This window comes from Crotalus tigris, unplaced genomic scaffold (genome assembly GCF_016545835.1).
Source record: "Crotalus tigris isolate CLP2741 ecotype Arizona unplaced genomic scaffold, ASM1654583v1 scf7180000017694.5664430, whole genome shotgun sequence".
NCBI classification, from domain to species: domain Eukaryota; kingdom Metazoa; phylum Chordata; class Lepidosauria; order Squamata; family Viperidae; genus Crotalus; species Crotalus tigris.
The window spans coordinates 655,001-680,942 of NW_024096572.1; the positions used below are offsets into that span (position 1 = coordinate 655,001).

The 25,942-nt window shown below is 35.8% G+C and overlaps 1 protein-coding gene across 1 annotated transcript in view; it reads left to right on the forward strand.

Annotated features, from left to right (window-relative positions):
• STAB2 (stabilin 2) overlaps positions 1 to 25,942 on the forward strand; it is a 99,982-nt gene that overhangs the window by 25,910 nt on the left and 48,130 nt on the right. Inside the window, exons 15-31 of the mRNA XM_039338192.1 lie at positions 2,982 to 3,044; positions 3,148 to 3,267; positions 4,037 to 4,090; positions 8,073 to 8,153; positions 8,386 to 8,538; positions 9,897 to 9,956; positions 10,193 to 10,276; positions 11,345 to 11,431; positions 12,094 to 12,205; positions 14,579 to 14,759; positions 17,653 to 17,746; positions 18,890 to 19,048; positions 20,550 to 20,645; positions 21,791 to 21,886; positions 22,142 to 22,189; positions 22,656 to 22,792; positions 25,059 to 25,173. Of these exons, the coding sequence (XP_039194126.1) occupies positions 2,982 to 3,044; positions 3,148 to 3,267; positions 4,037 to 4,090; positions 8,073 to 8,153; positions 8,386 to 8,538; positions 9,897 to 9,956; positions 10,193 to 10,276; positions 11,345 to 11,431; positions 12,094 to 12,205; positions 14,579 to 14,759; positions 17,653 to 17,746; positions 18,890 to 19,048; positions 20,550 to 20,645; positions 21,791 to 21,886; positions 22,142 to 22,189; positions 22,656 to 22,792; positions 25,059 to 25,173 (1,740 nt within the window). The remainder of the gene's footprint in view (positions 1 to 2,981; positions 3,045 to 3,147; positions 3,268 to 4,036; positions 4,091 to 8,072; positions 8,154 to 8,385; positions 8,539 to 9,896; positions 9,957 to 10,192; positions 10,277 to 11,344; positions 11,432 to 12,093; positions 12,206 to 14,578; positions 14,760 to 17,652; positions 17,747 to 18,889; positions 19,049 to 20,549; positions 20,646 to 21,790; positions 21,887 to 22,141; positions 22,190 to 22,655; positions 22,793 to 25,058; positions 25,174 to 25,942) is intronic.

Consider the following 25,942-nt stretch of genomic DNA (forward strand, 5'->3'; position numbering starts at 1 on the left):
TGGTTGGCTTATCAATTAAGAAAGAAACAGAGACAGAGAATAATAGATAAAATAAATTATAAGGGTAAATTAGTGTACCAGAAGGAATTGATTAAGAAATCTTTTTTAGATTATTATCAAAACTATACAAATCTACTAATGTACAAACTCTAGATATAAACAAATATTTAAGCGAGGCTAATTTCCCTAAATTGACAGAAGACCAGAAACATGAAATTAATGGTTTAATTACTAATGAGGAAATTGCGATAGTAATTAAACAATTGAAATTAGGGAAAGCACCGGGTACGGATGGCTTGACATCTGTTTATTACAAAACTTTAATGGAAGAGATGATTCAACCATTAGGTGATCTTTTTAACAGTATTTTACAGGGTTTAGAGATCCCTCCGTCATGGCGCAGTGCTTTTATATCCTTGATCCCAAAAGAGGATCAAGACCTTACTTTACCGAAGAATTATAGACCTATATCTCTTTTAAATGTTGATTATAAGATTTTTGCAAAAATTTTAGCTAATAGGCTTATGAGGGTTGTGCACCACCTCATACATAAGGACCAATCTGGTTTTATAACTGGTAGATATATGCAAAATAATGCTAGACAAATTATTAATTTACTAGAATATTTAGATAAGAATAACCAAATTCCTGCAGGGTTGATATTTTTAGACTCTGAAAAAGCTTTTGATCAACTGAATTTGTATTTTATGCTACGAGCAATTGAAGAGATGAATTTTGGAGAAAAAATATTACAAGCTTTTACTGCGATATATCAAAAACAAACGGCACAACTTATTGTTAATGGGGGTTTGTCAGAGGTTTTTACAATAGAGAAAGGTACTAGACAGGGATGTCCATTGTCGCCGTTATTGTTTGTTTAAACATTGGAAATCTTGTTGATCAAAATTCGAGGGTCGCAGGAAATAAAAGGAATAGAAGTTAACAAAAAAGAATATAAGTTGAGAGCTTTTGCAGATGACTTGGTGGTTACTTTGTCTCAACCTATTTATTCTGTAGTAAAGTTATTACAGTTGATTTATCAATATGGATTGGTTTCGGGTTTTAAGATCAACATTAATAAGACTAAAATACTACCCAAAAATATGACTACTCGGGATAAACAGATTTTGGCTAATTTGACTGGTTTTGAAATTGTTAATAAGGTAAAATATTTGGGGATTATTTTATCTGTATCTAATGCAAAACTGTTTAAGAATAACTATGAAAGGTTGTGGGTTAGGGTACAGAAAGACTTGAGGAATTGGGAGAAGTTGCAGTTATCTCTCATGGGAAGAATTGCAGTGATTAAAATGAATATCCTACCCAAGTTTCTTTTTTTGTTTCAAATGTTACCGATTTTGAAGAATGAGATTAATTTAAATGATTGGCAGAAAGGTATTAATAAATTCATTTGGGCAGGGAAAAAAACCAAGGGTAAAGTTTAAAATCATGCAAGACTCCCGTGAGAGAGGTGGACTCAAGGTACCGAATTTGAAATTATACTACGATGCGGTGGCTTTAACATTAATTAGTGATTGGGCAAATTTAACAAATTTGGAGATACTCCATCTGGAGGGATGGGATTTACTTTTTGGTTGGCATGCCTATTTAATATTTAATAAGAAAGTGGATCGGGTTTTTAAATCTCATATTATAAGAACTTCTTTACTTAGGGTTTGGAGAAAATATTATAAAAGTGATTTTAAAATACCACTATGGGCTACACCTTGGCATGCGATAGAGGGTATAAAGAGAGGTGTTAAAATGGACACGGTGTCTTATACACAATTACTCAGATGGGATGGACATAACTGGCAGTTAAAATCATTGGAAGAGTTAGTACATGAAAATATTACTTATTCTTGGTTTCAATATAGACAATTAGCAGATAGATGGAAGTTGGATCGTAAGGTGGGCTTCCTTAGAGAAGATGAAAATCTTTTCAAGCAAGTAAAGGATCAAAGACAAACTCACATTAAGAGAATTTATGGGGTTCTAGTGGAACTGGATTCAGAATCAGAATTAATTAAAGATTGTATGATTAAATGGGCGCAGAATTTTGGTGAACCAGTTCCACTGGATATCTGGGAAATTATTTGGGTGAGGAATGTTAAATTTACACAAGCCCAGAATTTAAGGGAGAATTTTTATAAAATGTTTTATAGATGGCACCTTGATCCACGAAAAATGTCTCTTATGTATCCTGACCTACAGCCTAAATGTTGGAGATGTGGTTGTTTGGATGCCACCTATTATCATATTTGGTGGTCATGTAAAAACATAAAAGCTTTTTGGATTAAGATATGGTGGAATATTCAGAGAATTTTTAGAAAGAGGGTAAAATTTACTCCACAACTATTTTTGTTAGGTATAGTTACTGATTGTGATGCAAAGGAGGTTATATTGATGTTGAATTTGATCACAGCCGCAAGGTTGTTAGTAGGACAATACTGGAAGAAGGAATCTTTGCCTACTTTGCAGGAGTGGTTTATTAAAGTATCCTGTTTGGCGGAAATGGCAAAGATTTCGGCTTTCTTAAAAGAACAATCGCAAGAGAAATTTTTTGCTGTTTGGGATAAATGGATAAAGTTTATACAATTTAAATTGGATATAAAAAATATCATTTAGCTTTTTTATAACTTTTATTTTCATATATATATATATATATATATATATATATATATATATATATATAATTGTTAATTTTTTATATATATAATCTTTTTAACTTTTTTAATTAAGCCTATATTCTGCTCTGGGAAGCTCTGGGGGGGGAGGGCGTGGGTGGTTTGGGGAGGGTTGGGGGAGGGTTGTATTGTTTTGTTTTGTTTTGTTTTTTCTTGTTGTTGTATTGTTGTTTTCTGTTTTTTGTAAAAAATTTTCAATAAAAAAAAAAGAGATAATGTTAAGCTAAGGAAGAGACCAAAAAAAAAACCCACCTAATCAATGTTCAATATTCAAATCTGGCTTTGTTTTTTTAGAAATCTATAATGGCAATGCTTCAAGACAAACCAAGGTACTCTGTATTTAGATCCATGATAGAGGTAAGATATAGCCAAAAATAATGAACAAACAAAATAGACAACCCTTTTAAAACATGTGTTGATACTATTGTGCAATTCCCTCCTCCCCCTTCTTTTGAAACAGAACACTTTCCTTGGGACAATGTTGAACAAACATCCTGGCCCTAATACAGTTTTCATTCCGACCAATGATGCTTTGGAAAACTTGAAAGAGGGCACTCTGGATTATTTGTCAACAAATGAGGTATGTCTTTAAATTTCGCATTTATGTTGTAGTGAAGGATTTTTTAAAAATGTTTTTAAATCAGTGTTAACTTCTGGTGACTATCTGGATTAGTTCCTGCAGTTTATTTTAGCAAGATTTCAGAAGTGGTTTGCAACTGTTTCTTTCCTAGGAATGAGAGAGAGTGACTGGCCCAAGGTCACCCAATTGGCTTTGTGTGTAAGCTGGGGCTAGAATCCATGGTCTGTTCGTTTCTAGCCTGGCTCATAAAGCTGGTTTTCAGTGGGATTTATGGGCTAATTTAAACTTTACTTCTAATATATAAAATTTTGGAGTTGCCATTCAAATAATCCAGTAGTACAACTGATCATTTGTATGGCATGTTTCATCTATGTATGACTTTTTTTTAACCACTGGTGAATTTTGTTTGTAATAATGTGATGAACTTCATAAATAAATGGGTTGATCTAAGGCCAAAAGCTGTATAATTTTACTCTGTGAATGCAGCCATGTATGATATATGTCTAACAACACAGAGACATTGTTTGCTTGACCTATAATATTCTGCTTGATAATATTCTGATCTTAAACTAGAATCTGGTCTATTCCAGTAGAACAGCAGTGACACCCAAATAATAAAGTAAGAAGAAGAAGGAAGAGAAGGGAAGGGAAGGTACTATAGAAAACGGCCAGAAACAAGCACTATTACAGTGTGTTTCCTGCCAGCCCACTTAACTGAAGCTTCTCTGTGCAAGTCTATATTTTGATAATTTTTTTTTAATTTATTCAGGGCTCACGAAAGCTTCGTGAACTGATTCAGTACCACATAGTTTCTCACACACAGGTAAGTGTGAAAACAGGTTCTCTACTCAATTCATTTTCAGTTAGAAAAGAACAGAATATCTAAGTTGGAAGGGACCTTGGAAGTCTTCTAGTCCAACCCTTGCTCAGGCAGGAAACTCTATACCAGAAATGTCAAACTTGCGACATCATGTGACGTCTTGTGACATATTGGGACTGTTTTACCATTGCCGGCAATGTGGTGGGCGCGGCTTCCGCATGATGCATCCAGCCCTCAGGCTGGCAGTTTGACACCCCTGCTCTATACCATTTCAGACAATGATTGTCCAGTCTCTTCTTAAAAACTTCCAGTGTTGGAGCATTCACAACTTCTGGAGGCAAGTTGTTCCACTGATTAATTGTTCTAACTGTCAGGAAGTTTCTCCTTAGTTCTAAGTTGCTTCTCTCCTTGATCAGTTTCCATCCATTGCTTCTTGTCCTGCCTTCAGGCACCTTGGAGAATAGCTTGACTCCCTCTTCTTTGTGGCAGCCCCTGAGATATTGGAACACTGCTATCATGTACACCCCTAGATCTTATTTTCATTAAACTAGACATATCCAATTCCAGCAACTGTTCTTTATATGTTTTAGCCTCCAGTCCCTTAATCATCTTTGTTGCTCTTCTCTGTACTTTTTCTAGAGTCTCAACATCTTTTTTACATCGTGGTGACCAAAACTGGATGCAGTATTCCAAGTGTGGTCTTACCAAGGCATTATAAAGTGGTATTAACACTTCATGTGAAATTGATTCTATCCCTCTGTTAATGCAGCCTTGCACTGTGTTGGCTTTTTTGGCAGCTGCAGCACACTGCTGGCTCATATATAAGTGATTGTCCACTAGGACTCCAAGATCCTTCTCACAGTTACTACTATTGAGCAAGGTACCACCTATACCAGGGCTTTTCAACCGGTGGTACACATACCACCTGTGGTACTTTGCCACATGGCAAGTGGTACATGACTGTCCTAGAGAAGTGTAGTGGGGGAGAGGAATGAGCCGAAGGTCCCAAGCCTGAGGGAGAGGCAGCTACAGCTGCAGGACTGTCTGGATTCAGCAGAAGCCCCAGGAACCGGCAGGGCTTAAGCTGATTGGTGTTTCTGGAAGCAGTTCGGAGCTGGAGGTGAACTGAAGAAAAAGAGGGGGAGGAGAGGACTGGCTATAAAAGGAGGTGGTTTGGGTGGGAAAGGGGGAAAAAAGACAACAGGGAAAGGTTTAATCTCTTTAAACAAATGTAATTAGTTTTACCTCCTTTAATTGAATCTGTGTATGGCTTTTAGAAAGTTTTGTTTGAAGGTAACAGGCTTAATTTAAAAGCTAAATATTTTTGCAATTGCTGGAGCCTTTCAGTCTTGGATTGCAACATTGTGATAGGTGACATGCCTGAGGCAGCTTAAAGGAAAAAAAAACCCTGAGTTTATGTGTTTCTTTATTTTGTGAGCCTTTCTTGGTTTGCACTTGATTCCTGTGTCTTTAAGGGTACAGGGAAGGGATTGGGCGGTGCATTCTTACTACACTGTAGAAAGAGCTCAGAAGGGAGAGAGGAAGAAGGGCCAACCAGCTAGCTCAGTGGTCTACAAACTTAGCAACTTTAAATCTGTGGACTTCAACTTTCAGAATTCCTCAACCAGCTATGATGGCTGAGGAATTCTGGGAGTTGAAGCCAACAAATCTTAAAAGTGCCAAGTTTGAAAACCTCTGAGCTAGTTGGTAGTGGTGCATATTAATAAACATGGATAAATTCATCATACATTTGTCAGTGCAAAGGGAAAGTGATTCAGCAAAGGAACAGCCACCAAAGAAATTAAAAGTGGTACTTTTTTTCCTTTTTTCTACACTTTGTAATATTTTATTAGATTATAGAATAAAATACAAAAATACAAAAGCAAATAATAGGACACAGTGGGAAGGGAAAAGGGGGAAAAAGTGAGGGGGAGAAGGGAAAAATAACAGACTTCCTCTGTTGCAGTAATATTGAATCTCAACTTTTTACTTTTCCATAATATTATAAACTAGCCATTTCTATAACAACAAATGAATCTAATCAGTAAAACCCAAAATTCCTCCCTCCCTTTTTTTTAGTCATCAAGTTTTTGACACTTTGCTAAGCACTAGTGGTACTCAAATATTGTCATGTCCTAAAAGCGGTACAATCTGTGAAAAGGTTGAAAAGCCCTGACCTATACTATACCTGTGCATTTAGTTTTTCTTGCCTAAATGTAGAACCTTACTTTTTTCACCACTGAATTTAATTTTGTTAGATAGCACCCAATATTCAAGTCTGTCAAGATCCTTCTCTAAATTAAGCCTATTTCTGGAGTGTTGGCTATTTCTGCCAGCTTTGTGTTGTCTGCAAATTTGATAGAGTTCCCCATCTATCCTCTCATCCAAATCATTGATGAAGATGTTGAAGAGTATTGGGCCTAAAACAGAGCTTGAGGTACCCCACTGCATACTTTCCTCCATGTAGATGCAGTTTTACATTGAGGATTACATGTTGAGTACAGTTGGTCAGCCAGTTACAAATCGATCTGGTGGTGATGCTGTCTAACCCACATTTTTCTATCTTATCAAGTAGTAGATTGTGGTCTACTTTATCAAATGCCTTACTGAAATCCAAGTAAATTGTAACCACAGCATTTTGTCACTTGGTCAAAGAATGCAATAAGATTTGTCTGGCATGATCTGTTTTTGACAAATCCATGTTGGCTTTGGTTATGACTTGTTTGGCAAACCCATGTTTGCCTCTAGGTATTCACTGATTCATTTTATCCAATCATTTCCTTGACTTTTTTTATGTTTTTTACATATTGAAAGAAGCTTTTTGTTGTTGTTATTTTTTACTTTTGTCACAAGCCTTAGTTCATTTTGAGCCATAGCTTTCCTCTCTTCATCTTTTCAGGCTCAGGCAAATTGTCTTTCAATTTATCAGGTAATTCTTTATGTAGCCATGGTAGTTACTTTTGAGAGTTGCTATTTGTCTTCTTCATTGCTATTGTGCTAGACTGGGTTTTTATAATCTCATTTTCCAAAGTTTCTCAAGCTTCTTGGGTTGTTTTCCCCTTGAGGATTCTCATCCATGTAATCCTTACCAAGTTCTCTCTAGGTTTATTGAAATTAGCTCTCTTAAAGTCCAAGACCCTAGTTTGACTATGTTGTTACTCAGCCAGATATTCAGACTGGATTTGACATTTTTCTCCACCTATCAACTCCTTCCCAAGAACCTGGGATAGGGAGAAGTTGTTGTTTGAGGGTGTTAAGGGTATCATCACAGGATGTAAAGTGTTCCAAGTAAAGCTGCCTTTTGCAATTGATAGTTGATTATTTTGTTAATGCTTATAGTGTTAAGTGGTATTATTTTTCTTAAGTCCTGAAACAAATCTAAAGGATGTAAGAACAGAAATAAATATTTATATCTTGTGCACAGTTCCAATCTTCTCTTTTCTCCCAGATATACAAATATGATTTACCATTTTAAAAATTCCCTCATACATAACATATCAACTGATCTTTGACCTGTTAGCCTTGATGGAACAGAGATGGAAGATCTTCAGCAATTCTTCTTTCTCCTCTCCAATATAGTGATGAGTCATCAATATGTCAGTGATGACGGATTCCTTGATCATAACTGAATAATGTTATTACAGTTGTAGATATCACAGCTTTGTGAGGTATAAACTATATCCACAACAAATGAACAGTTTAATCGTGAATATGTCCAAGAGTTTATTAAACTTTGCAATGAACTTTCCCACTGCTAAAATATGTGATGTTTCCACAATTATGTGTGTTAATGTCCAACTATCACAAAAGAGGGAGTTTGCAATAATGATTGCCGCTGGAAAAAAAATAGGTGCATCATTTAGCTGCCAGCATTTCCATTGATAAAGATATTACTACTGACTATAATCTGGGACAAAAGAGTAACTCCTATTGTAATCTTTATTTAGTATAGTAAATAAATTAAATTCTTATTTGTTTCTTACAGCTGGAGGTTGCCAGCCTAATCTCTATAGGACATATCAAGACTATGGCTCAACAGTTCATCTATTTCAACTTTACTGAAAATGTAAATCCATGAAAATTCAATTCTGATTTAATAATGTTGTTTATATAATTAATTAAATATAACTAAATAATTCTGTAAATTCAGTAAAATATTTTGGACTGCAAAGTCTTTGCTTGTGAAGAGTAAGCATTAAGAATAATAGATAACAGCATAAAATAACAGAAACATTCTGAAATGAAGTCCAGTAATTTCAAAAGATAATAATCTCAATTTATGGTAATAATTTATGCAGGGGCAAGTCTTGGTCAATGGAAAGAAAATAGAAGAAGCTGACATTGCTTCAAAAAATGGCAGAATTTATACTCTTTCTGGTGTACTTATACCTCCTTCAATAATTCCAATTTTGCCACAAAGATGCGATAAAGAAAAATCTGAACTTAAGATGGTAAGGTTCTTCTGCCTTGTAAAGTTCAAAATAGTTTCCAATCAATATTTGTTTCCTTTTTTGCCTTCCTTCTCCTAATTAATTAAATAATATTTACTCTGTTTGTATACTCATTTCAGTTTCTGGACTGTTCATCATACCATGTATATCCAAGGAATGTACAATATTAAATATATTTTATAAATTTCAAAATTGAAAAGAGAGAGAGATTGCATTTTGTATCTATGTGCATATATACACATTCCCACAGAAGCATAGAAACATATAAACCCATAGCTATAAGTATCAGAATATCAATAACATCATAAATATCAAGAAGAATAGAATAGAATAGAATAGAATAGAATAGAATAGAATAGAATAGAATAGAATAGAATAGAATAGAATAGAATAGAATAGAATAGAATAGAATAGCTTTATTGGCCAAGTGTGATTAGACACACAAGGAATTTGTCTCTGATGCATAAGTTCTCAGTGTACATGCAAAACAATAGTAATAGCACTTAGACTTATATACTGCTTTACAGCCTTCTGTAAGCAGTTTACAGACTCAGCATATTGCCCCCAACAATCTCAGTCCTCATTTTACTGACCTTGGAAGGATGGAAAGCTGAGCTGATGAAAATCAAACTGCTGAACTACAGGCAGCCAGGAGGCAGCAGAAGTAGCCTGCAGTACTGCATTCTAACCATTGCGCCACCGCAGCTCAACAAAGTAATAATAATCATAATAACAAAGGATAATTATTATGATTATTATAATGATATCAATAGAGAAGGTAGAGGTAGAGGAACAGATGAGAATAATACAAGTAATAAAGCCATACTAGAAATATTTTCAGCACCTTAGCGTGTCAGATATATTCAGCATGTTTACTTTTGACCTGAAGCTCCTCTGTCAGGATTTTCATCCCCTGCCAACAAAGGAAAGCTAATTTACCTGCCAAGGTCATGTCTCTTTGAAAACATAGGATGGTGTAATCCTAGGAGCTCTTTGAAGTTGGTTGTTGCTAATCAGGTAACAAAATGTCTGCAAGCAAATAACCAAATTCAAAGGATACCTAGAACTCGATAGTTCAATCCTAAGCTACATATATTCTCTCCAATTGGTAAAATATTGGCTTGTTAACACATTGATTTAGGAATTGATTAGTAGAATATGTTTTTAAAAAAAATCAAGATGATAACCATGAAAGTATAATTGAGGCTCCAGCCATTTTAACATCTATCACATGAAAAAACATTAAAACTTTAATCACACTGTCATGGCCGCCAAGTTGGCTTTATTGACCTTACTTAGTGAACAGCCTTCATCACACCCGTCAGTCAACTTTCCTAAAATGAATTGTCTCATTTCAGGGAACTTGTGGAAAATGTACACTCCGTAGAAACCGTTGTCCAGAAAATTCATTGCCTGTTGTAAGTAAAAGCATCAACTATACAATTAATAATTAGATAATAAATAAGATATTGATGTTTTTCTGCATTCCAATAAAATTTATTACACTTCATATCACAGAAGAAATAATAAAACCAATCAACATTTTATGAATATGAGTTTTTTTTCCAGCAGAACTCGACTAGTTGCCTTATAGTTTATCACTGATTACCCCTCATGATTAAGAATATTTATGTTTTCTTTTTTAATACTCCAGAAAAAGTTAAACAGAAAATGCATCTATCAAGATTCATTCATGCTGAAACATGGGTGTGCTCAGTACTGTAATGTGACAAAAAAGGTAAGAGATGAAAATCAAGGTACGAAAGACTTTAAACCTTCATTTTCTCACAGTCTCTGTGCAAGATGTAACCTGATTGATTGAATCCCATAAGGCGGTGTTTCTCAACCTTGGCAACTTTAAGACAAGTGGACTTCAACTCCCAGAATGACCGGGGTATTCTGGGAGTTGGTCCACTCATCTTAAAGTTGCCAAAGTTCAGAAACACCACCTTAAGGTTCATAGGTGTTGATTGTGTTTTGCCCAGAATATTTAAAAAGAATCACAAGTGATGGGAGTCACTGCTAGTATATCTGTTTATATTATTGATCAGACTAGTTATATTCCAAAAGATTGGGGGGGCTGGTAATAATATTCCCAATTTATAAAAAGGACAGTAAGAATGGTCCATCCAATTACAGGCCTATCAACCTTTTGAGTGTCATTAACAAATTTACATGCTAACCATGTAAATCACAAGCTCCAAGCCTAGTTAGAGAGAGAGGATATAATCCAAGATGAGTAGGCAAGATTCAGAGAATGGAGGTCAACAATAGACAACATTTTTCAGGTCTACCATCTTGTACAATAGCATACTCATAAAAAGAAATTCTCCCTCTTTGTAGCCTTTCTAAATTTTAAACATGACTCAGTTGACTCAAATTACAAAAATGCTCTTTGGGGAAAAAATCTATTGCCATTCATCTTCTTTTTCTGATGGAGACATTATATTCCCATACCACCTTAAGCATGAGATGAAAATTGGGGAAAATATTTTAATTAACTTCTATTGTATTTGCAAACCTCCATTTTTGATGTGAGGGTTAAATTGGGTAGCTCAGGAAGTTTATGTAAAGGATTTTCCCTGATTGCTGTTTTTATTTAATTCAATCACTTTCAGCTCTGCTGTCAATTAATTAGCAGAGATGTGATTCAGCAATCTTTTGCAACAATGTACACATTCTAGTGTCTATCATTTATGGATCATGATAATGATCAAAAGGGGGGATCAGAGAGAGCATGGCAATAAATCTATTTTTGAATTAAAGTTTCTACAATTATTAAAATTTGTCCACACTTCTTTCATAGGAACCTGAATGTTGCAAAGGTTTCTTTGGCTCTGAATGCAATCAGTGTCCTGGTGGCTTTTTGAACCCCTGCTCTGGAAATGGCCAGGTAAATAAGAGTACAGGGAAAGAGTACAGAGAAGAGCAACAAAGATGATTAGGGAACAGGAAGCTAAAACATATAAGGAACGCTTGCTGGAATTGGGTATGTCTAGTTTAATGAAGAGAAGGACGAGGGGGGACATGATAGCAGTGGTCCAATATCTCAGGGGTTGCCACAAAGAAGAGGGAGTCAAGCTATTCTCCAAAGCACCTGAAGGCAGGACAAGAAGCAAAAGATGGAAACTAACCAAAGAGAGAAGCAACCTAGAACTAAGGAGAAATTTCCTGACAGTTAGAACAATTAATCAGTGGAACAATCTGCCTCCAGAAGTTGTGAATGCTCCAGAACTGCAAGTTTTTAAGAAGAGATCGGACAGCCATTTGTCTGAAATGGTATAGGGTTTCCTGCCTTAATAGGAGGTTGGACTAGAAGACCTCCAAGGTCCCTTCCAGCTTGATGATGATGATGATAGCATGCAAATGGCATTATCAGGATATATTTCATCATTTGTAGCTAGAAAATGGGCTCTATTCCTTGATTAGTTCCAATCAGTGATTCATCTTTCTGATGAATATAGCAGGAACTGTCAGCTCTATCTTCTCTAGATCAATGATTTCTAACATCACTTAATATTCAAACTTGCATTTCCTCCCCACCAAAAAATGCAGTGTATGGATGGGATGAAAGAAAACGGCACTTGTATTTGCAAGAATGGATTTGAAGGCTCGCAGTGTCAATTTTGTGCAGATGCCAATAAATATGGACCACAATGTGATAAAGGTAAGCATTTCTCTTTCAGAAGATAAGGGGCTATTTGGGGGCAATGCAAATGCAAACTCAGCATGGAGTGTCAGATCCAAAACCAATTGAATCAGGGTTCTGCTCAGCTATTGGGATGTTTGCAGAAACTTCCCACTGCATCCTTTTGCAATTCCAAAAGGCTGTGCTTGGAAGATACAGATACCCTTAGAATGTCATAGATATGCTGTTGTGGTTACAATATGAGCAGGGAAACACATTCTTTAAGTACCTGCTAATTAGTCATTATTTTTTATAAATTAGTAGACTAGAGCACACCTTATATATAGTTCTTCCCCACTTACTTGCAATATAACATTTCTAAAGAAAACTGAAATCTATATAAATCTATTTGCACCAAGATAGACTATAGTTTAAACTATATATTTAATTTAAATATAATCAAAAATATTTGATTAATTATTTTGTCTGCTGTTTGTACTTATTTATTTATTGCATATATTTACTTTTTAATGTTTTTTAATTGTTTTATAATTTTAGAATTTTAAGTTGCCCAGAGTCATTTGGTTGAATGAATGAATGAATGAATGAATGAACAAATATGATTTTAATGCCAACATAATGTTTGCCCTTTTAATTTCTTATTCTGTGTTGGTATTTGTTATAATTACCAATTTTGACTTTGAGTATTATACAGCAAGGGATAGAATACAAATATTTAATAGTTTCTTAGCCTTTTGTTTTCTAACTACTGCTAAACACAGAATAACTTTATTCATATGCCCTGGAGATACAGTGGTACCATAGAACTCAGGGAAACACATTCTTTAAGTACCTGCTAATTTGTCATTATTTTTTATAAATTACTAGACTAGAGCACACCTTATATATAGTTCCATACATAAATAATGAGAAACTAGGATTTGATTTTATATATATGTGTGTGTGTGTGTGTGTGTGTGTGTGTGTGTGTGTGTGTGTTTCTATATGTGGTATTAATGCCATAACTTTCAGCATGGCATTTAGTTCTATTTACTGTTGTTGTTTAACTAAGGAAAAATATTTTCCATGAGGATGAGGTTATCTTCAGATTGATATACATGAATCAGCTTCTTTCTGTTTCCTGTCTTATTTCTTTATCCATCATTTTTAAAAGACAAATGCTGTTGTTTTTGTTATTGTTTTTTTAAAAAACAAGCCTTTTACTATGCAATTTGCATTCATTTCAATAAATATAACCTAAGAATTGCACCAGAAATTTCAAGGGAATAACTGCAATCTAAACGATTTATTTTAGACCAACAATTGCAGATCAAGTCAATATACTTAAAAATAAATTGAATAATGTCCCTAAATATTGGTATTCTGAAAACAAGGTATTTCTTTACTCATTCCATAAGCAAGAATATTATAATAATTGGCTTGATTTGTGTAACACATGACATTAGGGAAACGACCACAGTAGTTGTTTGGATTACACCTGAACCTTGCGCTTCCATGCCATTGTTCATTTTCAGCAGCTGAACCTCTTTACTTCCAATTCAGCTGTGGTGCCAGAGGAATCACCCTGAAGCTGATTTTCAGCTGAAAAGACTGGAAAACTACTCATTTCCTCATAGGTGGAAAATCATATCTTAACTTTCCTCCCAGGTCTTGAGTATCAACTTTGTGATAGGTTTTGTACTAGGAAAAATGGCTGGATGGTTTTGCATCTTTCCCTCAGTTGGGCAGGCCAAGTAGGGATGAAATTAACTAAAAAGTCATTCTCCCCCTTTTCCCCTTTCTTTGTGTGTGTGTGTGTGTGTGTGTGTGTGTGTGTGTGTGTGTGTTGTGGAGATGACGGGATTTGCTCCAGTAGTTATAGCAGCTAAAAAAATGAGGCAATGGTTGTTGTTCCTTGCTCTCCTTGTTTCTGAATCATTCCTTTCAAGCTGCTTTTGAAGGGTTGGGAAGTGCAAATAGTAATAAATATGAACATGCCCTAGCCTAGATTACAATGTGGTGGATAGCTGAGTATGTGGAAATCCAGCCCTCATTTCAGCAAACTGAAAGAACATTTATGGTTATTAACAGTTACTACTATTGTGTAATAGCAAAATGAATTTGGAAGAGGAAGTTGGATTTATACACTTTAAAAAAAAATCTAAAAAGGCACTGGGAATATCCCATCAAAATGGCATTCTCAATTTATTTTGAATTATGACTCCCATAGCACATGAGCACATTGCCTGTGGAGACAGGTATTAGAATTTAATTTTTCTTTTTAATGTCAAATTAGTTGAAGAAATATAACCAGAGATTTAATTACACTTTTTTAAAAAGTATGACTCCAAATTATAGGCCTCTTTCATTTAAGTCACTGATATTCCTCCCCACCCCTCAACCCTTCTGCAGAATGTATGTGTATTCACGGAACGTGTGACAACCAGATAGATGGTGATGGGAGCTGCCTTCCTGGTTCATGTAAAAGTGGCTATGCTGGAGAGCTCTGTGATGCCCAGGTGATGCCATGTGGGCTTTTTCTTCAGTTCTGTGATGTGCATGCTGATTGCATCTTGAGCAATGGTACCATGAGGTACGTACATTATGTACATCTCATTTTTTTGGTGCCACTTTTCCTAGGAGTAATACTTACCTTCTCACTTATTTGTTTTATGAACATTCTTGCCTATACTTGTACTTTTATAATTGGCTTTTTCTTCTTGTCTATCCTATCTGATTATGCAACACTTCAAACAAAAGAGGACTGATTATAATTGGTACTGTTTTTCACCTCATAATAGACTAACATTCCTCCTCAAGGGAAGTGTCAGACTGATACAACCTAAACCTCTAAATAGAAACGATTCTTGGTTCCATTTGTTGAGAAAGGTATAGTTTTATTAGAAGTCAAGGGTATTGCAGTATTGCATAGCCAGAACTGAGAATTGTGTGCCCAAATCCCTAAAGTTCTACTCCCCCCCCCAACTGTCCCTCGCTGCCCACTGCACTTGTAACCAATCGAGTCTATGCAACATATTTTCATAACAATCTGTCTAAGAGCAGTTTGGTATGCATGCCTCCCCTTCTTCCAGCTGGGTGACCTTGGGGCAGCAAGGAGGTACAACCTCTAGTTTTGATTCCCCATGCATCTCCCTCCTCATCCCCCCCACCCATAGTTCATGGTAGTCTGTCACCACATAACAGCGAAGCACAGCAAGCATAAGGTGACAGCTGACAGGAAGGTCCTCACAGTCAGTTTCTGTAAGAGAAGAGCAGGCAGAGCTTGGGGGCAGAGTCAAGCGAGTAATCAACTAAATCCAACTTCTCTTGAATTCCACTCTTATCTAGTGCCAATAGTCCTGACCATTAGTTGATTCAATTCTTGTGTATAGGCATGTGTAATAAATCATCTTAACTGGAACTTAATGTATGGTTCTGATTCTTCATGTTTGACAGTTTCCTAACTATTTATTTTTTATTTCATACCATACACAGATGAGCATACAGACATTTTCATACTCACAAACTGGCTTTTGATCCATTGTTTCAACTCACCATGTATTATAGTAAATTTCTATCTTTCCTGACTGGCACTCAGGAAGACATGTTCCTTGCCATCTTCATAGACAGATCAGCCAGCAATACATCTTCTTTTGACATAGACTTTATTCCTGCATACTGGACTCTCAATATAATTTCCTCCACCTGCATAAAATGCAAGTAGCAAAGCATATCCAGATGACAGGAGTGAAGTGCAACATGGCTGGTCCTTGGCAAGATGACGCCTCCTAACATTCTTGAATGCCCAACTACATATCAAGCCTTCTGTACTATAATTTATCTTCCTGAGGTTCTTTTTCTTTTTCTCACCCATTTTGATGTTTCCTGTTCCATTTTTTCCCTCTCCCCTCTCCCTAACCTAATGATGAAACTACTTCTGATTTGCTTCTGATTTCCCCAAAATTATGCAGTCTCTTTGTTTTATTAGTCAGCAGCCAAGGGAGGGAGGAGATTACATATTTTTTAAAAAAAGCAGCAGGTATAAAGAGAATCCATCTGGGCTTTGGATTCTTGAATCTTTATTTCAATCAGGAGTACCTTTGACTACCTAAAGCTACACCACTAGTTATAAACAAAATGAATAGAAACCGTCTTAGGACAATAATACACGGATATTAATCCTTATCTTAAACTGGCTACAGGTAGTCCTTCACTTATAACCATTCATTCAGTGACCAGTCAAAGTTACAACATCACTGATAAAAGTGACTTATGACTGTTTTTCATGCTTACATTGCAGCATCCTCACGGTCACATGATCAAAATTCGGGCAGTTGACAACTGGCAGGTATTTATGACAGTTGCCCTGTCCCTGGGTCATGTGATCACTATTTGTAACCTTCCCAGCTGGCTTCTGACAAGCAAAGTTAGTGGGGGGAGAGTCTGGTTCACTTAATGACCAATGAATCTTTTAACAACCGCAGTGGTTCACTTAGCAACTGTGACAAAAAATCGTAAAATGGAGTGCAACTCACTAGTTTACACCTTCCTTGCTTAACAATGAAAATTTGGGGCTCACTTGAGATCGTAAGTCGAGGACTACCTGTTCTGCTCTCCCTGCTCTATCCATCAGTGGTTCTTCACATTTCAATACTATTCCCAGTCCTGATAGCTGAGAATCTACAGTTGTAGATATCATTAAAGATCTAAGAGTTTATATTTTGGGCATAAAAGCAGATATGTCATTCAGGATAGAGACAGAAGTCCAACATCCACATAATGAATTGTTTCAGATTTTTTTAATCAGAAGAATCTCTACATCACCAACATCCACTAAGACATCTAAATGTCCTTGATCTTCTTACTAAGCATGAGGTGCCCTTATAGTACTCGGTTGTTTAAACCAGGGGTCCCCAAACCCCGGTCCGTGGACCAGCACCAGGTTGCAACATGCCAGCAACCGGGCCACACAAATAAGTGAAATCCCATCTGCAGGATGCAGGCAGCACACAACCCCCCCCCCTTTCTGGTTCACAGAAAAATCTTTCTCCACAGAACCAGTCCCTGATGCCCAAAAGGTTATGGGCCTCTGATTTAGACCTTCCCTAAAAGACAGAGCTCAAGAAATTAATTTCCCTAGAACAGAAAAACAACTCATGCTCCATCACTGGACTCCCCCATCCAGGCACATGTTGCCAATTATAGCTATGCTTATTGGTCAGAACATTTTCCAAACACTTTTCTTTACCCACAGGAGTAAAGATACAACTATTTATTTCTCCTTCATATCAGCAAAATCCTGAAGAAGAGAATTGACTTTTTGAATGATACAGCCACCTTTATTAAAATATCCTGTAGGTAACAGACAGGATAAATCTCTCTCTGATGCTCTGGAGAATTGCTGCTGTTCAGTGCTGAAATGTATCTTTAGCTGTTTTACCCTTTCCACTGGTATTAATTCTACATTCTTTTATGTACAATTTTAGCTGTGTTTGTAAACCTGGCTTTGAAGGAGATGGAATAATTTGCAGTGAAGTTGATCCTTGTGCTGGTATAAATCCACATAGCTGCAATGCTAATGTAAGTATAAATTTCTTAAACTGTAAATATAGACCTAATCTTATTTGGTCCCATTTAAATTTTGAATTACATCTTCCAAATTGATATTATTTTCCAAATAAAGACAAATTTACATTTAAAATAGCCATGACCAAGGGTAAAGAAAATATTTGTGTATCTCAAATTTGGTTTCATTATTTTATTTAAAAGAGTGATAGGCAAAGGAAGCAAGTTCAGACATCAATCAGAATAGAGCTGGAAGGGATCTTGGAGGGCTTCTAGTCCAACCACCCTGCTCAACCAGGAGATCTTATACCAGGGGTAGTCAACCTTGGCACTTTTATGACTCGTGGACTTCAACTCCCAGAATTCCTGAGCCAGCTAAGCTGGCTCAGGAATTCTGGGAATTGAAGTCCACAAGTCATGAAAGAGCCAAGGTTGACTACCCCTGCCTTATACCATTTCAAACAAGGGGCTGTCCAGTTTCCTCTTAAAAACCTCCAGTGATGAAGCACCCATAACGTCTGGTGGCAAGCTGTTCCACTGGTTAATTGTTCTCACTGTTAGGAAGTTTCTCCTTAATTCCAGGTTGCTTCTCTCCTTGATTAGTTTCCATCCATTGTTTCTTGTCTTGTTCAACATTTCACTGGAAGCACTTTCCTCTTCTTTTTCTGGTACATGCATAATTTCACTAAAAGAATAAATATAGGTCATTTTCCATGTGCAGTGCACCTGTTTTGGGTTTGGTTTTTTTTTTTTCTTTTCATAATTTCATAGTATCTGCTTTAATTATTCAATTGACCAATGTATTTATTAATTGCCTAAGCATGGATTTTTGACAGTTTAATTTTGTGAATAAGAACAGATATCTTTCTTCTTTTTAGGTTAGTTATTCAAATTGACCAATGTGTTGTTTTTTTCAGCCATGAGAGCAGTCATTTTTCGAAAATGAAAACCGCACATAAACAGTAATTCTAGAACAGGGATAGGCTAACCAGCACGGGAAACCAGTGCATCATGAGTGAAATCTGATCATCTTTCTGACATTGAGAGATGTCATTGTTCCATGTTATTATACAATTTATAATGAGAGATTACACTTTCATTTCCTCTCACTTTGTTATGCATAAAGATTAGCATTTACTTCCAGAAATATACTTGTAGGCAGAATGCATCAAGACTGGTCCTGGAACTCACAAGTGTGTATGCCAGCCAGGATGGACTGGAAATGGAAGAGACTGTTCTGAAATAAACAACTGCCTGCTGTCAAATTTTGGAAAGTGTCATACTAATGCTACCTGCCTATACGTAGGTCCAGGCCAAGTAAGTTTTCTTCTTGCTTAACTTTTTACGCCATATTTTTATGCAAATAATAGAGAAGGTGCCAAATTATGGATCTCAATAATACAGAACACCCTTCTTCATGGGGCATCCTTCCAATTTATTAGAACTGCAACATTAAGCATTTTCAATCAGTTTGGCCAATGGTGACCCTGATATATCTGGAGGGCACAACTTTGAAGAAGGCAGTTCTATAATGCTGGGTTCATGGTTTTTGCAATAATAGTACATTTTGGTAGCATACAGGCCATGGATAAGGAGAATGGACATAAAAGGAATCATAGCCATTTTAGAATTGCTGAAGTATATAACAATTATTATATTTACTATCAGCCCTATATCAGCCTAGCAGAGCATTTTATAAGCACAAGGGGTGAATATTAACTCCGTGTGTGTGCACATACATGCAGATATAAATAAACACCATCAAGCCAAACCCATAGACTCATATAAATGAAATGACTATTTCCCGATGTGAAGACAGGATACAGAAAAAAGATGTCAGACAGATGTAATAGGAGAGGATGGTACAGAGCAAAGAGAAGTTTCAGCTCTAGTATTACTAATCAATCAGTCATGATGGATACAATGGACAATCAAATTTAGAAACACATCAAGAAACAATAAGGACAATATAGTACTGAGGTTGATTGACAGGATCCAAGAAACTGGCTCCTCTTCAGATTTTAGATACTGCATATTTTATTATTTTTTCAAAAATATTGAAATATATTCACTTTGATGCAGCCTTAACAGTAAGACACATCATGAGTGGAATACCAAATAAATATAACCTGCTGTACAAAGTATACTGTCATGGTTCCAATAGATGAGACCAGTAAAAGCAGAACTCCAAGGCTAGAGGTTTCCTTAAAGAACATGTTTATTGGCTACAAAGTATCGGCACAGTCAAAAGTGAAACCAAGTCTGGCATTCCCTCCAAAGTGTTACAATGTTACAAAGTTGAACTTCCCACCCCAGCACTATGTAATCAACTACCTTCCCCAATAGAATACTTTGACGAGCTTTCTAACGGAAGGTTCAGCCCACCAAATTCCTAGGCAGTGATGACCTTGGTTCAAACGGGACAAAATATTGTTTAGGTTAACATTAAAATCACCCATACCCCCTCCCAGTCCTGTGGCAACCGAAAACAAAACAAAATAACTTCAGCCAGGATCGTTGCAGTGTTGATATATACAATAGTTGAATCTGTGCATCTGCAATCCTTGGCTGTTGCTCCTTGTATGGGATGTTCAAGCTGTTTATGTAACTTAATTCTGTATTTTAGCACTGATACAATAAGTGTAATGTTGAGTCAACAGGATTTTCTGATTTTCAACTTCCGGCATTGTCCATTGGAATTGACAGCTGCCATACTTCATCCTAAACTTTGTTTCTCCAAAACATTTAGTGATTTATAGGAGTGAGCAAATCTATTTCAAGCACACTAATTTTCTGTGTTATTTTCTATATAACACAGAATGATTGTGAATGTAAGGAAGGATTCCGGGGCAATGGATATGAATGTGAACCAATAAACTACTGTTTGGAACAAAACTGGAAATGCCATCCATTGGTGAGTTATTCATTTGGATTCATTTATAAAAGATCTCAAATTCTCTGTAACTTTATTTTTGAACAATATTGAAATAAACTTTAGCTTGTGACTGGAGAACAAGTAGTCTTTCAGGATCCCCAAATGGGATGTTAAAATTGTCTAATCTTTACAACCCAATTATATGCTTTAGCACTGATATTTTTTAAAAAATTGGAATGCTAGTAAAGCCATGGAAGAGTTCTGATTTCTAACCAGTTGATATTATGAGTCTTTTGCTCAAACAATCACTTGGTCTGGTTTATGAAGATATTGAATTAATCTTCCTCTCAAAAGACTATCACCTGCAGATTCCTACTGGACAGCCTCTTGACTTTAATTCTTTGGATAGCTTCTGTTCCTCCTATCGTCATCACATATTCTTATCTCAGTGTCTTATTGGCAATCAGCAATGGTTCAACTTGCAGATGAGCTCAGTGCAATGGTCTGAGAGTTGGACCTGAGCTCAGGAGAGGTGATCTCAAAGTTGAAAGTGTCTCTTGGCAAGCCAAGCAGTTTCTCTTGAACTCAGAAAACAATCTGGTTTTCTAACGTGATCCAGGAATATGATTGATCCAAGTATCTCTCCAACTTTCTACTAGTTTCATATTTCTTAACTGTGTAAAATCAACTCTAGTTGTGGCATCAAAGTCACCCTAGATACCTCTCTAATGGATTTGTCTGTCCTCTGAAAATCTTGTACCAGAGGAGCGGTTGCATTCACACAAAATGAATGCCAGATTGGCAAACAAAGTCCTTCTGTCTTGTAGAAGCTATTTATACAAATTGAGATAAGTCTATCAGATTCAGTAAGTCTATCAGATCAAAAAATCAAATAAAAGGACTTTGATATTGGCCAAGTAATTCTTGCAATGAAAACAGTTAATTCATCTATTTGAATGAAAAATATTTGTCTTGCAAATGCTTTGATCCTCAAAGCCTTGTAGTTAATTGCAGTATGATTTAGTCACAAGCATGTAAATAAGTACACTTGAGTCTTTCAACAGAAGCATAGCCAACAACTAATGCCTTAGTAGCAGCTTATGGGCTGTCTTGTATGTTGTAAACTATTTCACACCTAGAATTCACAGTCACAAATGTTTAACAGGATTATTTATTCCACATAGGCAGTTTGTCAGCTCACAACTTCTGGAGTCTGGAAATGTGTGTGCTCAAAAGGATACGAGGGAGATGGCAGTATATGCTATGGCAACATTATGGATGTGAGTAAAAGCTCTCTTATTGATCTTATAATCATTTTCTAACTTTGTTTACATTTGTTTATCTAGTCGGGCAGAGACAAATGTGGGATTTTAGTAATCCAGATGTTTCCTGAATTGAACTCCACTATATGTACCAAGGAAGGTTCTCCCAAGGGATCAGGAAGCCATTGTTATGAACCTTTATGCATACCAAGTACATCACTGTATCATGATAATAGTAACTGCTAATAGTAATTTATTTTTTTCCCTATTCAGGAATTGACTTCTTTGTCAGGCACAGCTGGCTTTAATGAATGGTTTAATGTGAGTATCTCTTCAAAACTATTAAGAAAGGGACTAATGGTGCAAACCTCTAGTTATGTATGTTAAGAAGAAAACCCCCTTGAGTTCAATGACTCTATTTCCTACAGGATGTGCAACCTTTGTGGCAATTTGACTACTGGTTTTTACTATACATTATCTCTCTTCCAAAAATGATATAGTCACTTGTTGAGATGTATTAAACAATGAAGTTTAATAAAATTAAATATAATAATTAAATGTACTGAAAAAAAAACCTTCAACTGCTTGACATTGATACTTTGCTCCTAAAAAAATCTCGTTGCTTTTCAGAATTATCAAGATTAAACTGCTGTTGCAGTTTTGAAGTATTTTCATTTTTATTTTACTATTGGATAATAATAATAATAAAAATGAATCCTCATGGACTGTAGGAAAATTTTCAGTTATTGACATACTAATAAGAATGTGTTTTATTCTGTGCCTCCAGACAGCTGCAATAAGAACTCTGTTGACAGATATGAGCAATATAACTATCCTTGTACCTTCTCACCAAGCAATTCAAAACATGGATCAATATACAGCTGCTTTTTGGACATCCCAAAACAACATTCTGCTCCTAACCAAGTATGATAAAGTATTTTGTTCATAATTATTCTGTTTATTTCATATATAGAGTTTAAAATTCCTTTATACCGTACAAAGATCTTAATTGTTATAACACATTTATCTGCCAAGTCATTACTCAAGTTGTACATTAGCAAAAGAGGAGCTAAAGATGAAAAGTTTTGACATACCTAAGAAAATAGGTCTAAAATACTTTTTAAGTCTTAAGTCTTTCTTTGTAACCTGAGTAGAAATAATTGAATTTAATTGATTCAGGCATCACCTGACTTCAGAAAAGCAGCACCTAAAGATTTATAACAAGAGGTGTTGAACCTTACCACCTGCTAAATAGGCCACACATGGTTAATATTGGCATGTGAAATATTGGAATGAAAAAAACACCAAACTTTCCTTGAGCAAGAGACTGAACTAAAAAGTCAGAAAAAGCCATTTTGAACTCTTACCATGAAATCTACAGGTTCATAGAATGATTAGGAATCCTGAAGCTCAAGTCAAAGAAAATGTTTCTTTTTTCATTGTATTTGAACCCAGAACTTTACTTCATAACATTAGCAAAAATGCTAATGTTTTGCTTTGTTGGGTGAGCTAGGAGATAACTACTGTTTACTTCAGATTTAGAAGATTCTGGTTTTGGGAGGAATTAAGTTTCTATGAATGTCGTGTGCCACTTAATTTGTTTTTTGTCTTTTTATATCAGAGGTATGCTTTCAAGCCTCATGGTGATTCAGTGATGCAGTAGGGCAGCACCTGAGAAGCAACCCATATTTTAGCAGCTCAGATGTTTTTTTTCTATGTTTCCCTGAACATCATGTTCATTTATTAGTTTGCTAGCATGAAACAATGAAGTGACTAAGATCCAATTTCAAGGTTCCTTTTAGTCAGAAAGCTCATAGCATGCCATAGGCTTATTGATTTATCTTAACAGAATCAGAGTTGGAAGGGATCTTGAAGGTCTTCTAGTCCAACTCCCTGCTCAGGCAGGAGAACCTATACAATTCCAGACAAATGGCTGTCCAATTTCTAATTAAAAACTTCCTCTGATGAAGGAACCCATAACTTCTGGAGGCAAGCCATTCCACTGATCAATTGTTCTCACTGTCAGGAAATTTCTCCTTAGTTCTCCTTAGTTAGATCTCTTCTTGATAAGTTTCAATCCATTATTTTTTGTCCTGTCCTCAGGTGCTTTGGAGAATAGGTTGACCTCTCTTTTATGTGACAGCCCCTCAAATATTGGAAGACTACTATCATCTCATCTCTAGCCCTTCTCTTTGTTAGACTCACTAGACATTTCCAGTTCCTACAACTGTTCATTGTATGTTTTATCCCTCAGTCCCCTAATCATCTTTGTTGCACTTTTTTTAGAGTCTCAGCATCTTTATTTATATCGTGATGACCAAAATTGGATGAAGTATTATAAGTGTGGTCTTACCAAAGCAGTATAAAGCATTACTAACACTTCAGATCTTGATACTATACCTCTGTTGATATATCCAAGGACTGCATTAGCTTTTTTGGAATCTGCAGCACACTGCTGGTTAATAGTTAAGTGGTTATCTACTAGGATTCCTAGATCCCTCTCACAGTTACCAGATGCTATCTATTATATGCCTATATATTTGGTTTTTCTTGCCTAAATGTAAAATATTACTTTTGTCACCACTGAATTGCTTTTTGTTAGATAGGGCCCAGTGTTCAAGTTCATCAAGATCCTTCTGGATGTCACCCAAAGCTCCCTCACAGGATTGTTTTTGTGGGGATTCAAGAGAAAAGACTTCCCCATACATGTTGCCTTGAGGTCTCAGAGGGAAACAAATCAAGATATAAATTCAGTGTGACATAAGAATTCAATATTGATAATGAAAGAAACTTATGGCAGGATATAAATAACAAAACAACTGAAAAAACAAAACTAAATGAAACAAAATGAAAACAACAAAATATGGTCACAAAGATGAAATAAAAAAAGAACTGGCATTGCATAGAAAATATGTGAATATTTGTTTGAAAATATAATAGTGGATTCAACCGCTTACCTTCCATATGATTGTGAAATCATTTATGGCAAGTAACTACATAGTAGAGGGGCCCATTTACAGAAAAGACTTTACCATTTGCAGCTACTATATGCTGGAGATGATTATGGTTTGATTAGTGCTGCTGTAAGCTGTGAATTGGCACTACACTAATAGTTTTGGATTTAGAAAGATGCAACTCTCTATAAGGAAATCAATAATTGACATCATTTAAATATGCTTTCTCCCATTAGGCATCACATATTAAATGGAACATACAAAGTTGAAGATCTCCAAACCCTGTCACAATCTAATGGATTTGCAATAACTTTGCAGGACAACTTCCTAACATTGACAAAAAGAAATGGGGTACGTTGGCCATTATGTTACAACCCATCACTTTAGGCTGTTCCTCTCATATGCACTTATAAAAGATATGCCGAACTTGTGTTATCTTGAATTTAAACATGTTTCTCCAAAGAGCCAAAATGAGAAATCTTTTGCACCCTGAAATGTGACATTCGGACCATGGTATGACAGAGCTGAAACTGGTTTGAAAATAATTGTCTGGAATAGTATATATAATATAATATAATATAATAATTATTTTTGAACCTTTTCCTTCTGTTAAAAGCTACAGATGAGTGTTACATTGAACAACTCAAGGTATATGTTACCAATGGGCCCAATCTTGTAATCTCATAATCTCAGATGAGAAAGGGTGAAGAGTGGTTTCATTCCATAGAGCTAGGGTTAATGTTAATATATTACAGAATCTGGGTTGCCAGATCCTGGATGCAAAAATCATGACCATTAAATGGCAGCAAAATTTGCAGAATTTTTACCAATGTACCCCATTTATCTTCCTAAAGGGACATGATTCGAAATGGAAAGTTGCAAATAGAAGAGAACATTTGGATTATACGGCTAAATGTCTATAGAGATTCTCAATCATCCATGTCATGGTTGTCCCAAAGATGCTTTTTCCAAAAGGCAATTGGACTTTCTTGGGTTTTTTTTTTCCTTTGAAAACACTTTGCTTCTCATCCAAGAAGCTTCTTCAAGAAAAAAAATCAGTTACTTTTTGGAAAAAAACACATTTCGGACACAAGGAACTGCAAATGTTAGGCAAAATTTA